This window comes from Triplophysa rosa, unplaced genomic scaffold, assembly GCF_024868665.1.
Source record: "Triplophysa rosa unplaced genomic scaffold, Trosa_1v2 scaffold139_ERROPOS793776, whole genome shotgun sequence".
NCBI classification, from domain to species: domain Eukaryota; kingdom Metazoa; phylum Chordata; class Actinopteri; order Cypriniformes; family Nemacheilidae; genus Triplophysa; species Triplophysa rosa.
Genome location: NW_026634143.1, coordinates 330,159 through 348,232, shown reverse-complemented (window position 1 = coordinate 348,232; position 18,074 = coordinate 330,159). Strand labels below are relative to the sequence as shown.

General features: G+C 39.6%; 1 protein-coding gene across 1 annotated transcript; it reads left to right on the top strand.

The window, feature by feature from the left end:
* The first annotated feature begins 432 nt into the window (after positions 1–432).
* On the top strand, positions 433–10,987 carry mthfr (methylenetetrahydrofolate reductase (NAD(P)H)). The gene is made up of 12 exons (XM_057326879.1): positions 433–648; positions 971–1,214; positions 1,294–1,532; positions 1,845–1,955; positions 2,077–2,270; positions 4,803–5,053; positions 5,210–5,344; positions 5,416–5,596; positions 6,565–6,747; positions 6,905–7,006; positions 7,805–7,924; positions 8,033–10,987. The coding sequence occupies exons 2-12, from the start codon at positions 976–978 to the stop codon at positions 8,243–8,245; spliced, it is 1,968 nt and encodes a 655-aa protein (XP_057182862.1). The 5' UTR covers positions 433–648; positions 971–975; the 3' UTR covers positions 8,246–10,987.
* Positions 10,988–18,074: the final 7,087 nt, after the last annotated feature.

Here is an 18,074-nt window from a genome sequence, read left to right as displayed (position 1 = left end):
TCGAGCGCACGGGGACTGCGCAGCTTTAACGCATACTCACTAAACGGGAAAGAATAAAGTGTTGTAACAAGTCTTTAGTTGACATGTGTCAGGCACTTTCTCCTCAGTCTAGCAGAACGGTGACATTTTGTGAGTTTGTACAATACCTTTCTAAAGCATTTAAATGTTGTATTTGTTTTGTAAGTGCTGGATATTTACACCACAGGCAGTTAACAGTAACACAAAGAAATGTTTCAATAAGTAATAAATATGAATGAACGAACTGGAGAAAAGGGCAGAAAGTCAGTGTAAGCTCTTTAATCGGCTTATTAAGAAGGTCAAGCACTGACAGTCTCTACAGCCAATAGAAAGGTCGGGTAGGCGTGGCGCACATACGAAAGGGCGTGGTCTATCAGAACATTACACTCTTTTTGACGAGGAATAAAGGACCGAGACCTCGTTAGATAATTCATGAGCCCATATGCTGTTTATATCACACTCGATGACGGACGCTGCATCCAATGGCAGGACCGTTTGGGCTAACATGGGCGTGTCTCTTATGAAACGGGGCGTGGATTTTGAAAACGCCATGCTTCCTGGCGCACGCGGCACAGCTCAGCTCATCAGGAGAGTTCGGGTAGCAGTTGGAGGTTTAGATTAACATTAAAGGTAACGAAGGAGTGACACTCTCACATACAGACTGTTTGATCCTTTGGGTTTCATTCTGCGGCTTGTATTTAAAGGAACCGCCCGGCGCAGCCTCGCGCTATTGTGCGCGTCTCTCGTGCACGATTAATATAAAGCTCATATCTCATTCGTGATCACGTTACATAAAAAACTGGTGTAGCGTGCACAACAAATACACGTTTACATGAAATGCTTGTGTGTTGTGTATGCATCAAAGCGTCTCCCGGATGCTTCAGTGTGTACAGTAAGTTCTCGTGTGTGTAGACGAGCGCGCGTGAATGTGATATGTTGAACACGTGCGCAGGAATCATGGTGAACCAGAGGTCTGATGCGAACTGGCAGTCCTGTAAGAGCGACTCCAGCGGCACCAGTAACAGCGGCGAGAGCTCGAAAGAGAGTTCCAGATGTTCCACACCCGTGCTGGACGCCGACCGCACTGACCGCCTGCGGGACAAGATGAGGCGCAGGATCGAGTCCGGGGACCGCTGGTTCTCGCTGGAGTTCTTCCCTCCTCGCACCACATCTGGAGCTGTCAATCTCATCTCCAGGTACACACGCGAGCGGTCAGGCAAATGAACGGAGTCAGTCTCCCGCGGCGCTTCATTGTTCTGTGTTGACGTGCGCTAGATTTGACCGGATGGGTTCTGGTGGTCCTCTCTTCATTGACGTCACCTGGCATCCGGCTGGAGATCCGGGCTCGGATAAAGAAACCTCTTCCATGATGATCGCGAGCACAGCGGTGAATTACTGCGGCCTGGAGAGCGTCCTGCATCTGACCTGCTGTAACCAGACCAAAGACAAGATCACAGGCCATCTCAACAAAGCCAAGCGCCTGGGCTTGAAGAACATCATGGCTCTCAGAGGAGGTTGGTTTATCTAGAATGCTAGCTGAAGGCATCGTTCTGCTGACATGACGTGTGCCAAACAGAAACTATGACTTTCAGTCCGTTGCCAAATTCGTTCCGAATGAAACGGTCGTGTGTTGCTTAGGTCATACTGTTCAGTGTAAACTCTAAAATAGTGTGAACTACGTTGTTGTCACGTGACCTCATAAGATTGTGTGTTTTATCTTGCTAGTCAAACAATGTGTGTGAAATGTGCAGTATGCATACTGTAGTAAAGTAGTAGTGTGCTGTATTTGCTCTATAAGTGTTGAAGTCAATTGTCTTGTTGTGCAGATCCCATTGGAGAAGACTGGGTGGAGGAGGAGGGAGGTTTCAGTTACGCTACAGATCTGGTCAAACACATTCGCTGTGAATTTGATGATTACTTTGACATCTGCATCGCAGGTGAGCGTCTCACACACACACACACACACACACACACACACACACACACACACACACACACACACACACACAGAGAGCATCATTATTACAGTGTGTGAATGTTTGTCGTTATGATTGACAGGTTATCCCACGGGTCATCCGGAGGCAGAGAGCTATGAAGTGGACCTCAGACATCTGAAGGAGAAAGTGGACGCTGGTGCTCACTTCATCGTCACTCAACTCTTCTTCAGAGCAGAAACCTTCCTCAAGTTTGTCAAAGACTGTCGGGCCATTGGCATCACCTGCCCTGTACTCCCGGGAATCTTCCCTATCCAGGTACACTCATACGTGCATATACCATCCCACATGTCACATTGTCTTCAGTTGACATTTTTCAAAATATCTCTCACTTTATGGCCCGCTTTCACAGACAAGGCTTATCTTAAACCAGGACTAGGCCTAAGTTAAATTAGGATATTTTAGTACGATGCCTTAGATAAAAATATGACGTATATTGAGACAAAACAATGGCATATTTCAAGATATGTCAGTTAAGACAGGTCAAGCTTTCATTTTAGTCTGGGACTAGTCTTAAGCCTTGTCTGTGAAAGCGGCATATGTCTTTAAATGGGACTAGCGCTGGCCCAATGTCAGATTTTCATCAGACACATTCACAACAACAATATCGTCAAGATGAAATGATGCAATCAGTCGAATTCATCTTGAATTTCGTTTCTTTTGTGTTTTCTCTTTATTTGGTCACATTCGACAAGTGTAGGGCGTTAGTAACCACTGTGGCTGTTAAGGCAAAATGGTAAACAGACAGAGATGGCAAAAGTACACACATCCTTTACTTAAGTAGAAGTACAGATACTCATGTTTAAAAGTACTCAAGTAAAAGTTGAAGTACTGACTAAACTTGTTTACTCAAGTAAAAGTTGAAGTACTGACTAAACTTGTTTACTCAAGTAAAAGTTGAAGTACTGACTAAACTTGTTTACTCAAGTAAAAGTATAAAGTATGGGCTCTAAAATGTACTTAAGTAAAAAGTAGCCAATACTACTACCTGTTTAAGAAACACGCTCGTACCTCACAACTGAACTACCATTATGTAGAACACAAGCATAAAAAAGACTGATGGAATAAATCTATTTGCCACTACCTAGGTAGTGGAGAAAAACACAAATTTATAATACAATTATGATGTAAGATAAGAGTGTAAAGGACAAGCGTATTGATAATAATTGTGACAGAATTCCCTTTGTCTCAAGTTCTCAACCATAATTTTAGCTATTCTTAGTGTTGCCTTCCGCCTTGGTCCGTGGCAGCTTCTTAGACTACTAGCCTATGTCTGCGATGCGTAATAGCCAGGAAATGACTGTTTGGTACTGTGATTGTCAAAACATTTTATAACAGAATTTCACTGCTTTCAATTTTAGATTAACTGTCCCTTTAAATTTTAAGCACAGACCATTCATGGACATATCATTATACAGAGGTTGTAGACACTTGAGAGATCTTGTCAAAAAGAGAAAACTGAGAAATAAAGAGATAATTAATTAGGCAAGTCAATAAACTTGGTAAAAATAACTGTTTTTCTCGATTGGTTAAACACATTTCTTGAAATTATGCCTAGCTTTAAAATATGAAATGTTTAGCCTCTTACATTGTACGTTACACTGGTTCAACATTAAAACTGATGTCAGTGTTGCTAGATTAGGTGGATGATTTCCAGCCCAAAGGCTCACTAAAACCTACTCACTCCAACAAAAACCAGCCCAAAATTTTAACTTCCAAAATAATGTGATAGTATTTTATTGCAATGTCAATCAACGTTGATAAGGATCGTTTTTTATTTCCTTATAATTTTAATCATGACAAGATGAAAAAATATAATAAAAATCAGGAAAATAGATCAAACAGATCAAACAAGGCAAATGCATTAAGAAAATTAGAAAATAAGACTAATAGGATATGTCCAGAAACCACTTCAAATGGCAATCAGGAAATTAGCGCATTTTTGTGCAAAAGTGCCCACTATAATTAGCAACGCAATGAGCAGGTATTTTTCACTCGTTCATGAACTTAACGCACACACGATAGCAAAAAATATGCAATTCATACATACTAATGAACAACAGCAACAATAATGCGCTTACCTTAACGAGCTGCTTTAACTTCTGACAGAGCTACAGTACATCTTTCGTGAAGTATATGTTTGTAGAACATGCGAATAGCTAAATTACATATTTAAAATCTGGTCCTTTCGCGCTAAAAAACCCTACCATTCACGAGTCACCACATGATGCAGAATATCACACTCGAGATCTGAGAACAGTTACTCCGTCTTCTTTGATTTGATTGGTCACCGCTTTGCTCTGTAAACAGTAACTCCCGCCTTCTTACATTTGATTGGCTAGTGGCCACCTCACACAGCGCTTCGGCTTTTAGGCAGACCTATCATTAGGTTGAAAAAATCACGCAATGACAAGAAATAATATTGATTGTGCATCAAATACAGATTAAAACTAAAGTAACGAGCCTGGTTTGAAAATGTAAGAAGTAGAAAGTACAGGTATTTGCGTAAAAATGTAAGAAGTGAAAGTAAAAAGTCGTCAGAAAAATAAATAGTGGAGTAAAGTACTGATACCAGAAAAATCTACTTAAGTACAGTAACGAAGTATTTGTACTTCGTTACTTCCCATCTCTGTAAACAGATGACCGCTATCATGAATGGTCAACATTCGTCATTAAAAAAAACCCAATATTTTGAGCTTTTTTTAGCGAAATCAAAATGAATTTGTTATTGCATGTCTGTTTCATCATGAAGATGGAGTGAATGAAACACATGTGGTGTTGTCGGTGCAGGGTTATCACTCGCTGCGTCAGCTGGTCAAACTGTCTAAACTGGAAGTGCCGGAGGAGATCACGCAGGTGATCGAGCCCATCAAAGATAATGACGCTGCCATCCGCAGTTACGGCATCCATCAGGCGGTGGAGATGTGTAAGATTCTGCTGTCCAGCGGCGAGGTGCCCGGCCTTCACTTCTACACGCTCAACAGAGAGGTGGCCACTATAGAAGTTCTCCGACTGTTGGGCTTATGGGCTGAAGATCCACGGTACCTCATTTAAAAACCACTCTGTCTATCTACAAAATGATCTTAAGTTACAAATGTCACTGTCATAGATGGCCTCCGGTGCTTTATTGCTTTCAACCGGTGGATTCTTGACCTGTCAGTAATGTTCATGTGGACGTGTCATGATTTGACGTTCAGGCGTCCTCTCCCGTGGGCCATCAGCGCTCATCCCAAGCGTAAGGTGGAGGATGTCAGGCCCATCTTCTGGGCTTCCCGACCCAAGAGTTACATCTACAGAACACAGGACTGGGACGATTTCCCCAATGGAAGATGGTAGGAACTCTCTCTCTCTCCTCTGGAGCTCTCCGAGTGTGATGTTAAAGGTGTGTTTATCTGTTGTTCAGGGGGAACTCGGCCTCACCGGCGTTTGGAGAGCTGACGGACTATTATCTGTTCTACCTGAAGAGTAAATCTCCTAAAGAAGCTCTGCTGCAGATGTGGGGCGAGGAACTAAGCAGCGAGGAGAGCGTGTATGAAGTCTTCACCAACTACATCAGCGGCCAGGCCAACCGCAGCGGACACAAGGTATCGAAACCCATCACGTGACAACACGCATCACCACGAACAAGTCAAGACCAGACTGAACGTGTACCTCAGGGCGTACATTTTCGTCTGCTGCCACGCTGTATAATACTGGAGATGTGTCTCGTCCAGTCAGAATGTCACAATTATTCCAAGAACTGATTAACGGTTTGAAACTCAAGAGTTACAGCAAGTAAAGCTGTTTGTCTACTGATGCCATGAGAAATCAGTTAAAGAAACTTTTGATCTTTTGGTTTGCATACAACAATTTTAGGGCTGTTAAACGATTAATGGCATCCAGAGTAAAAGTGTGTGTTTACATCATATAAGTCTGTCTACTGTGTGCAAATTAACTTTGTATTGTTAAACACAAAAACACGTATATATATTTAAGAAAATAATACATTTTTTTACATATCATTTAAATGACATACATGCATATATTCAGTATATATGTGACCCTGGATGACAAAACCAGTCTTAAGGGTCAATTTTTCGAAATTGAGATTTTTACATCATCTGAAAGCTGAAGAAATAAGCTTTCTATTGATATGTGGTTTGTTAGGATAGGACACTATCTGGCGGAACAACAACTATTTACAAAGCTGGAATCTGAGGGTGCAAAAAATCAAAATATTGAGAAAATCGCCTTTGAAGTTGTTAATCTGAGGCACTGTGGCAGACCATCCACTCACAAACATAAAGTTTTTATACATATACAGTAGGAAATTTATAAAATATCTTCATGGAACATGATCTTTACTTAATATCCTAATGATTTTTGGCAAAAAGAAAAATCGTTAATTTTTACCCATACCATGTATTTTTGCCGCTTACTAAAAATGTTCCAGTGCTACTTAAGACTGGTTTTGTTGTCCAGGGTCACATATTTATATGTGTTTATAAATCCAAAATGAATATGCACAGTACACAGACGTATATTATGTGAATTTGAAACTTTTCTTGTGCAGGTGATGTGTTTGCCGTGGAATGATGATCCTCTGGCTCCAGAGACCAATCTGCTGAAGGATGAGCTGGAGAAGGTGAACCACAGAGGAGTTCTCACCATTAACTCTCAACCCAACATCAACGGCAAAGCCTCCTCTGATCCCATTGCGGGCTGGGGTCCGGCGGGGGGATACGTCTTTCAGAAGGTCAGAAAAACACACACATTTATGCTTCACAGAAAAACGTATTTTTCACAGAAAAAATATGGGTTTGGAGTCTTTGTGTACTGTACTGTAGTCAAGCTGTGGTCGGTGTGTGATGTGAAACCAGCTCTTTTCTTCAGTGTGTTTTGTCTGTTCTCAGGCGTACCTGGAGTTCTTCACATCGAGTGAAAATGTTACGGCTCTTCTGCAAGTTCTGAAGAAGTATGAACCCCGTGTGAACTATCATATAGTGAACGTGCAGGTACTGTTCTCCTCACAGGGACACGTTACAGATCACCCAAAAATCATCATTTACTGTTACTCACTCTCCGGTTGTTCCAACTGTGCTAAACACAAAATACAAGTCTTTGGAAGAATGTTTGTAACCAAACAGTTCTGGGGCACTATTACTACTACAGCAGGAACCAAATCTCCTGTGGTAGACAGCGGTGTCCCAGCACTGTTGAGCTTCCGACAGTCTTTAAAGATGAGGTAACACACTCAAATCTCATATTAATCTTGAGTGCCTATACAGTAGTATTGCATACGTCGTATCTTCAAAGAGTGTTTACTTTGATGACATATACAGTGAGGGAGTAATGATTTGATCCCCTGCTGATTTGATAAGTTTGCCTGCTTACAAAGAAATGAAGCGTCTATCATTTTTTATGGTAGGTTTATTTTAACTGAAAAGGGGTTACAAATTGATTTGCATTTCAGTCAGTGCTTTTCCGGGAGAATTGTCCAATAAGGGACTAGAAACCCTTGTTACGAAACGGGAATCCATGTTCGAAAAAACCATTCTGAAACCTGTCCGAACCCTGGCGGAGTGAATGGAGCACAGAAATACCACGTCATCCGTGCAACTCGTTTTTGAACAAGTTGACCATGTTAAGCATGAGAAACCAGCACGTTTACCAGTGTAAAGAAGGCAGAATGCGTGACACGGCATGATAGCCCATCTTGAAAATACCTTCTTATGTGTTCAACAGAACTAAGAAATGTATGCAAGTTGAATGATAACAGAATTTTCATTTCATCAGCTCAATACTGTTTTCAGGGCAGGAATATCACAAACGCTCCGGACATGCAGCCCAGCGCTGTGACGTGGGGAATATTCCCGGGCCGTGAGATCATCCAGCCCACCGTGGTGGATCCCGTCAGCTTCATGTCCTGGAAGGTAAAGCCATTTCGAATGAGTCACGTGTTGTGATTTCAGCAGATGTTCTACAGATGAAGTGATTTCAGAAGCGCGTCACCTGACGTTCGGTGTGTGTGTGTTTGACAGGACGAGGCCTTCGCGCTGTGGATCGAACAGTGGGCGAAGCTGTACGAGGACGAATCGCCCTCACGCATGATCATTCAGTACATCCATGACAACTACTTCCTGGTGAATCTGGTGGATAACGACTTCCCGCTGGACAGCTGTCTGTGGCAGGTGATTGAAGACATGTTCCAGCTGCTGGACGCCCCTCCGGCACCTCCCGACGGCCCACTGTGACCTCACACAACACACAGGACTCTCTCTCAGGTTTCACTTCAACATACAAGTGAAAATATGTTAAGATCACAACAATACAAGACTTCAAATCCTGCTGCAGGAAAATCATTTGCCTTTATCTTTCAAGGGACGATGGAATCTTATATTTTTAATCTTAGAGTTTTAAAGTATTTATAGAGGATCTTTTGAACACTACGTACGGTATGACAGATACATGCCTCTCAGTGTTGGTGGTGTGTACAGGGAAAAAGTGTATATGTCATATTTTGTGTAAGTATATTTTTGCAGCTAAAGTCAAATTCAAATCGGAATGAATTACAATAAATATTACTGTATGATACCACGGAATGATCGGCCTATTATCTAATATTTATGTTTTGAATGACCGTAATGGGAATTAGGTTGTTGGATTGACAGCCAGTGAGATGTCTGCATGCTGGTTTTGGGATTCATCACAGAACACATTGTAGTGAATGACAGCTGGATGTGAACGCTTTTCTTTGCTGGTGTTGTGTTTATTTCCCGTCTGACAGAGCGTTTGTGTATAAAACTCAATAAACAACGCTCCCGTCCCATGTGTATCAACATGATCTGGGTTTTGTTTGCATGTCGTGTTTTGAAGTTCACGTTTATATGTCAAAGTCCAGGTGACGGTTGATGGTGAGGTTTTTATCTTCTGCACACATGAAACGTGAGGCGTGTTGGATGAAAGCCAACAGCCGTCTGATCTCTGCAGTTAAATATAGACCGTCATTCATTCACGCGTACAGGCAAAAGTTGATTTAAATGAGTAGCGGTTGGTGTATTTTTAGAGTAGCTCCTGAAGGAGCGGGTGTGTTTTAGGTGTAGCTTGTATTGAACTTTGTTAAAGCCGTGTGGAGTGTGTTCTTTCAGGTACTGGTGGCAGTTTTTGGCATTGAGCGGCGCTCTGTATTGTGACCGGACTCGTGCTATAGTCTCTATAGGAGGTGTTACATAACCAGTGAACCTCACCAACACCTGTCAGCTCTCAGGTGATCTGTTTAAAGGGCACCTGTTATGGCCCTCTTAACAAGATGTAATAGAAGTCTCAGGGGCCACAGAGTGACACCACACACCACACTGAAAATACACCAGACATGATTTATTATGTGGAAGCATATTGGTAGCAGTTATCAAATTGAAATGCAATTTGCAAAATGGCAATGCAGTACGTAAAATGACAATGCATTTATGTCTTTAAATATACATTTAAAATAACATATCTGCAACATTAGGTGCAAAATGAAAATGAAAATTCAATAACACAATTGACATTTGTCCGTTTCTACACTACTTTTAATATGTATTTTGAAATGCATATTTTAACGCTCTTTAAGTTGCTAAATTAAAATGAAAATGCATTCCCCGGATTGAGTATATGTGTTTAAGATAGCCAAGCAAAACTGTTGAAAAATGATCATTCAAATGTTATTCTCCCTAAATGCATTAACATTCACGGGTTGAACATGTTTGGATTACATTTTCATTACACAGCGCGCCGAGTGTTGCAAAATTCTATGTGGACTTGAGAATGCATTTCGAGCTGGCCACGCCCCCTCCCCGTTACAGCGTCATTGTGTGAAGGCGGAGCTCGTGTACGTGCCTTGATGTGAGGCTGCAGACAGCTGATAAAAGCAATCAATCGCGTGCACACGAATTAGAGCACAAAGACAGAAATGGCTTAAGTGTTTCTTAAGATTATTAGGTGTCTGTAGACGATAGAACTAGTAGCTACATTGTTAGAACATCTCGCAGAAAATTCTTATAGCCTTATTAGGTGGTGAGCTCGCTATGCTGAGTGTCTCATGTAGACTTTCTCATACGCGTGCAGACGCGTTTTCATCATGAACACATTCAGTATTTTGAGTGTTGTTTAGTCACAATATCTTCACACAATCATTCAGAAATGTTCGTTTTGTGAGACTGTACAGCCCAAACACGACCCATCCATGTGGAAAAATTAACCTTGGTTTCTAATTCATCCGGATGCTGCAGTTTGGGCTGTGACAGATCCACAGCCGGCTGCAGAGATGATAAAAGTGTTGAAATTGCATTTCAATTTGATAATTGCTACCAATATGCTTCCATATTATTATCTCGTTCTCTAAATGTTGGCGTGTCTCTTTAAATGCAAATGAGCTGCTGGTCTCTGCTCCTTTCCGGCAGAGTGCACAGAGCCGTGAGCTCGAGCTTCTAGTAAAAAACTGAACAATGGCTAAATGACGTCACATATTGTGTTATGTCTTTAAAAAGCGGACACAACATCAGCGGCGCTCCAGCCGTAACACAGAGCAAAATGACATTACATTCATCAGAAATCATCATTAATGTACAGTACATACTGACATTAAAGGAATCATATTGCACGGCTAAAAGGAATATTATGGTTTGTTTTAGATGTAACGCAATTGTGTATACACCATTTAAAGATTAAAAAACGTTGTATTTTCCATATACCGTGCATGTTTGTATCTCCTCTTTGCCCCGCCTCTCTGAAACGCGCTGATTTTTTACAAAGCTCATGGCTCTGAAATGCAAGGTGTGCTATGATTGGCCAGTTCACCAGTGTGTAGTGATTGGTCAAATACTGCAAGCGTTTCACGGAAATGTAACGCCTCTTACCATATTCGGAACATCAGGTTCCAAAGCAATTGTACTGACAGGAGATAAAATGAGATTTACAAATACGCCCACCTTAACTACGTGTAGATTTGGGCGGTCTTAGTCAAATCATGTTACGAAGTTACGTAGATTAGAAGGGGTGTGGATACACGAGGCGTTTAAAGCAAGTCTGGATGAGCAATCGCTTTTAGATAGAATGCATCTTTTGTTCCCACACTTTCATTTGTGCAATTTTACGTGTCTAATACATGCATGGGCAACTTATAACACACCAAAGACAGAAAAACACGTACTTCCGCCATATGACCCCTTTAATACATTTAAAGCTACTTGATTCTTTACACAGGAGAGAGTGGGGTAAGATGAGCCATTCTAAGGTCAAGAACACATCTATGACAATATGACTAATATAGAAAGGCGCTTCTGTTCTCTTGTGTCTGATAGCGCAGATCATCTCTACAATGACATCAGTATACAGATCCATCTGAATCCTCTCATCGGAATAGACCGCTTTTGGTTTATGTGAATTATAAAAAATGGAGTGTGTGGATTTACTATAGGCACCGCACACACCTTATAAAAGTGAGTATTTAATGATAGGTCACATAAACCGATTTTAAAAAATCTGCTTTGATGAATTTATGCTCGGTATTATGAATGTATTGTATACAGTATATATCTAGTGTTTTATTTGTATACATTTTTTGAACACGGTGAAGGTTTTGTTTTGTCCTCTGTGTCAAGACTCTCCCTGAGACTGTCTAGTGGACAAATCCGTGACCTGAGAAAGTCATTCTTCATCCTGTGAACACAAATACGGTATTAATTGTGCTGATTAATGCCCGTTCTCTGGAACTGATCTTACATTCATAGGTTTTTATTGGTTTAAATGTGGCTCATGTGTCAGACGATGATGTGAAGTGATGTAGTTGGTCTGAGGAGTTTACACTGCCTCAATTTTCTTCACGACTGAGAAAACTCAAATTATGATAATGTTGACATTTAAAGAACTAAGAAAACGATTTCCTGACTGCGGGACTTCTCACATTTAAATCACAGTGGAAAAGAACGCATGTTGTGAATCAGAACGTGCTCAACACAAACACAAGTTAATGTGTATGAGAGTTTATTTATGAGCCCGCAGGTTTGAGATCAGTGTGACCTCACGGCTGTTCAGTTTATCAGGTGTCAACATGACCACATGTCAAAGAGTTACACTGCTTCACCTGGACCATCACACTCGCGTGTGACCCATCCATTCACAATGGTCTTTCTCGTGGTTCAATGCTCTACAATCAGAATATAAAAGAATGATTCCATGACAACAGCACAGTGGAGTGTTTGCTCACAGATTTCAGATGTGTGATGAGAGATGAATGGACACGACCTCCCTCTCAATGAAAGTCAGTGTTGTTCTTTTGTGTTCTGCTGTGTTCACAACTATGACAAACCATAAAAACTCATTGATTGTTCAGGTAACATCATACAGTATTACAGTTTTTCTCGATTGCTTAAACACATTTCTTGAAATTATGCCTGGTATTCTCAAAACAGTGAACACAAATCCATAACATCTCACCCAATTCCCCAAACATCCTATTGTCAGGTCAAAATGAAGCTCTCTTCTCAAAACCATTCAACCTTGCTGAAAAACCACCCTTTTCCCACAAGCCCTCAAATCACCCACACTGAACACAGTCTTGGACACGGCTGAGATCCATTCAAAACACTGTTACTAAACCTCTTATCGGGATTCAAGAATCATTTGACAGCTTAGTGTTTACTAGAATATACAACACAAAAGATAATGAATGAGCTTTAGGAAAAAGTAAAACATTACACAACTGTAAAGTAGACGAAGACCGAAGACCAATATGAAGTGGTCATGCAACACAATACGGTCCACAACTGCACAAAGAACATTTACATTCAGGCATTTAGCAGATGCTTTTATCCAAAGCCACTTCCGGAGAAGATGAAGGAAACAATACAGTGAAGCCATTCGTCAGTAGGAGGCAATGTAAAAAATATGGCATCCTCTGCACCTTTGGCCCAATTTAGTCAAAAGTATTCAGAATTTTCTGCACAAATACAGAACGGGTAAGAAAGGGTGTAGACGTGCTACAGTTTACTGCATACAGAACAGTGACATGTCTCTGGTATAAAGTGTGTAGTGTCACTATACTGTATGTTTCCTGTAGTACTGTAGTATAAAGCCCTGTAGATGATTCTAGCATGAGCTGTTGATATGATCCTGAGATGCTGATTGGTGTGTCATCAGTTTGTTTACTGATGGATAAATGTGTGCTACTCGACTTTACGTCTCCACACTTCAGTTCATTATATTGTGTGTTTGTGTTTTCTGAATGAGAACATGGTCAAACCTTTGCGAAATGTGTGTGGGGTTTGTACAAGATGGTGTATTGTTCTGAGAATGTGTTTATGGTTGTCAGAAAATGGTGAATTGTTTCATCAATTGTGTGTTAGCAATGGAGAAAAACTGTAATAATCAGGGGGATGTAAACTTTTGACTTGGGCTATTTTTAGAAATTCTGTTATTATTCTTTGGTTATGTTCTTTCGTAAAATAACTTGTTCAGGGCAGGACTAAATTAAAAATAAACTTTCACTTCAAAAATTCCCAAATTTTCAGCATTTTCCAGATTCTGCAAGGGGGGTGTAAACTTTTGACTTTAACTGTATGTGACATCAAATAATATTTAAATCAAAAGTAACCTAAAAGTAGTCAGATTACGTTATCAAAAATGTGTAATCTAAGAGATTATATTACTGACTACAAATTTTGTCATGTAATTTGCAATCAGTAACTGATTACAATTCATAAGTAATGTACCCAGCTGTGTGTAAATGTCTATAAAAGATATGTGCTGCTGGACCAGGGTTTCCCAAACTGGAGGTCGCGAACCCCTGGTGGTTCGTAAAAGAATTGCAGGAGGTTTGTGAGTTGACACAGTAAACTGTCTCTCTACCAGTGTTGTTTTCATTACTTTGAAAAAGTTAAATTGCAGGTTAAAAGTAACAATAGTAAGACCTATGTAAAATACTACTGTAAGATAAAAACTTTAAAACAGATAAAATTAAATGTTTTTTAAGATAAACATCCAAATGTGTTCTTAAAATATATTTGTAAATGTCAGGGGGTACTTCAAGTAAATAAAAGGGGTTCAGATGACAAATACAAGTTTGAAAACCGTGCTGAACTAATTTCTGTGGCTGTGTTCAGTGTGTTGTGTTGTAGAGACCTGTAGGGGGCAGTGTTGATCAACACACATTATACTGTAGTTTCTGTAGAAAAAAATGATTCCCCGAAACATTCAGAAAATAAAAACTGGATTAGGCCCATGAAAGCTGATAGTTTGCAGTTTTTGGGTTGTGTGTTAATCAAGTCTTGATTTGTTGGTTTATAGTCTCAGATAATCAACTGTGTCTGTGTTTTGAAAATATAAACCATTACACACAAGAAAAGCTTCATAGCTTTTGTCAGATGGAGTGCAGAAACCATATCTGACCCAATCATGGGTTAAACAAAACAGCATTATTAAATCACACGAGATTAAAAAAACAGAGACTTTTGAACATTGTTCTAGTGAGTGAGAAGAGAGTATTGTGTTGAGAGAACAGGGGCCTCATTTATAACCGTTGCGTACGCACAAAACATGCCCTGAAAGAGGCGTACGCCACTTCCCACGCAAAAGATGGGATTTATAAAAACAAACTTGACGGAAAAATGTGCGCACCTGCACGCAAACACTGACCCATGCGTACGGACATTCTGGAGACAGAGCAGTTTGGCGACACCGATGGTGAGTTAGTGAACTCAAGTTAGATTGCAAAAGGTAAGTGTGATAAAAACGCATAAGCATTAATCCCTCACACACATTTAATGTGACCTTAAATATCCTCATTATCACGAAGATTAAATCTGCAGAGTTATTTGCGCTTGTATTGAGTGATACTTGTTTCATGCAGCTCTTGTAAAATCAAACTCAAATCTTAAATAAAAATTCAATCTAAATATTTAAACAGCGCTGTCTCACCATCACACTATGAGCACATGAGGAGGAGATGATACGACTGCATAGAATATAGGACAGCATCAAATAACTCTAACTATAACTAAATATATATATGTTATCAGTCCTAACGATGTTCATAACAAAATGAAGAAAAAATGAAGAAACATTCGTCTTTTACAATTATGTCTTCAAATGTGATCTCAGGTGAAGGACACCAGTAATTAATGAGGTGATTTTAATGAGGTGTAAATGATCAGTCTAAATGCTGTAAACATATAAATGCTGCAGAGACCTTCTTTGGCTTTAATATAATTATAATAATAATTCTAACAATTATTAATATGGAAATCTCAGTGAATCTCATGTGTGGCCATTTGTGATTTCGTTATGGAGATAAAGGATCGGGGGTTTTACATAAGTTTTTGTTATTTTTCTATGGCATCTGATAGCTGGCAGGACCCGGAAACGGTATACGTCCATTATGGTTCGTGACGTCAAGTTTAACAAGCGGATTGGATGTCAGGCTTATTAATATACGAATCAGCATTCATGAGGTGCTTTGCATTGACTATTTATGGGTAAAAATGGGCGTGTACAGGGCGGGATATGCCATATGAGGCTGATTCACGTACACACACTTGCAGGTGATCTGTGATTTATAAAGCGAATATTGCTTACAGGTGTCGGTACGCACGGTTTTATGAATCTGAATATTTTTTGGCGTACGCTATTTTTGGTTTTCGGGCGCACGTACACTTTTAATAAGGATCCTACGCACAGTTTTATAAATGAGGCCCCAGGTCTCAGAAACTGGACCACTACAATTAATGAATAAATATAATATTTTAATAAATTATTTATTTAGTTGATTATTTTCTATTATTATACAATAATACATTTGTTCTGTTGTAATTATAAGAGTAAAATCAGAGTATGTGTCTCATATTCTTTGAGTCAGATCTCAGATGTCTACATGTGATTTCAACAAATTTTAATAAAGATTTCAATTGCTGTAACATGGATTACTAAATAAAACTGTAAAGCAGAGTTAGCTGCACGTGTCTGTTGTCATGAACTACGTGAGAATTGAGTAAAAGTGATTTTTTCCCTGTAACACATCAACTGTTTTAGGAAATATTTTTCAGTGGCCTCAAATGAAATCGGTTTAAATCTACACAGTTTAATAAGCCAATGGTACCATGGTCTGCTTAAATACTCTATTCTGATTGGCAGGAAGGTGTGCGTTAAAACCGTCAGTTTGATCAATGTTAAAAATGAACTGACAAAAATAACTTTTCACCTGTCTGATCAAAAATTGCACAAATGTAAACATCAATAACAGCTTTAACTTGGCAAATGACCATGGCATAAGCGGGATAATCCACGGCTAGCCCAGCATTATCTCTTACATGCAGCGTATGATTCTTTGCTCTGATGTCTGTTCTTTAGCACAATAGTGACCCACAAAAAAGACTCAGAGAGAAATAGACTGCGATCAATAATATGTTTGATATTTGTGCTGCTTGAGATATCAGTGTTTAGAAAGGACAGTGATATTGAAATAAATCATATGACTCACATCCGGTTGACTCCAAAAATGTGTCCAGTTTAACCGTCACACGTCACAACATGTTGCATTACTGTCAACACTTCCAGAGAGTGTTTTACAAGCGTAGACACTACGCTCATATTTCCTTCAGCATTCATTCATTTTTCTTTCATCATCATAACTCCTGTGGTGTTTCTCAAAGATACAGACTTATGTTAAAACATGCCAACTAAATCATCCTGCACCCTGCCCCATAAACGGAACTATTCCAGTGTCAGCTGTTTGTACAATACACTTATTCAATCCCATAATAATAAGACATCTGTAAACATCATTTCATGATTGAAAGCCATTTGTCTCATCTTCACAACCTGAGCATTTCCTTACAGGGTTTCTTTACAAATCTGCAGAATTAAAGCTGGATGATGGTTTTTGGGGTACAGTATAAGCAGTATATTTGACTGCTGCACAATCACATTGTTGTGTCTTAGTTCTGTTAACACACCAGTGGAACATTCCAGAACATCTTTACGGCTCGGTCAGGAGTAAATCTCACTTTACATCTTACTCAACATTTTACACAAACCACTACATTCAACTTCAACTATTCAAGATCATAAACAAAGATCTTATAAATGAAACAATTCTTTAAATGTATGAATAAATACAAATGAGCATCTGCTCAGTACCATCATCACTGTAACCCTACCAACAATTCTATTCAAAACCACACACATCAAGGTTTGAAACTGTCTCAAGCAACTGGGCTAAAAACTGCAAATATTGTCAATTCAAGTTTTATGTCAGGTTACTTCTGTCTTCAATTTCTCACCTCCAAATGCTCCGACATGACCCCATCACACTAATCACACTTTCTCTGCATTGACTGACAGTCTGATACTGTATTGATTGTAAACTCATTTTATTTCTAAAATGTATCTTTCTGATCTACTTGTTGTCCACAATCCATCTAGAATATCTCTCAGATCACAAAACATGTCGTGTCTGTACCATGATCTTGCCTGCAACGCTGTGGAACAACAATCTAGCTCAATTCAAATCCATGTTAAAATCACACCTTTTTGGTGCTTTTAATGCTCTGGGTGTTTTTTTTTGTTTACCTCATTAATTTTTTTATTTAAGTACAGCACTTTGATCAATCAAGATTTATTTTTAAATGTAATCTATAAATAAAGGTTAGCTATATGATACACATAACTGAATATAAATGTACAGTATCTCACAGAAGTGAGTACACCCCTCACATTTGAGTAAATATTTGATTATATCTTTTCATGTGACAACACTGAAAAAATGACACTTTGCTACAATGTCAAGTAGTGAGTGTACAGCTTGTATAACAGTGTACATTTGCCGTCCCCTCAAAATAACTCAACACACAGCCATTCATGTCTAAACCGCTGGCAACAAAAGTGAGTACACCCCTACATTTACACAAAACTGTGAAGGGTGTACTCACTTCTGTGAGATACTGTACTTTACTGTTTGATTTTAAAGTTTTCTTCTTAATTATCACAGAAAAATAGGTGCTGTGATTTATTACAGTAATGGGCTCTATGCACGGCGGTACATGATGTGCT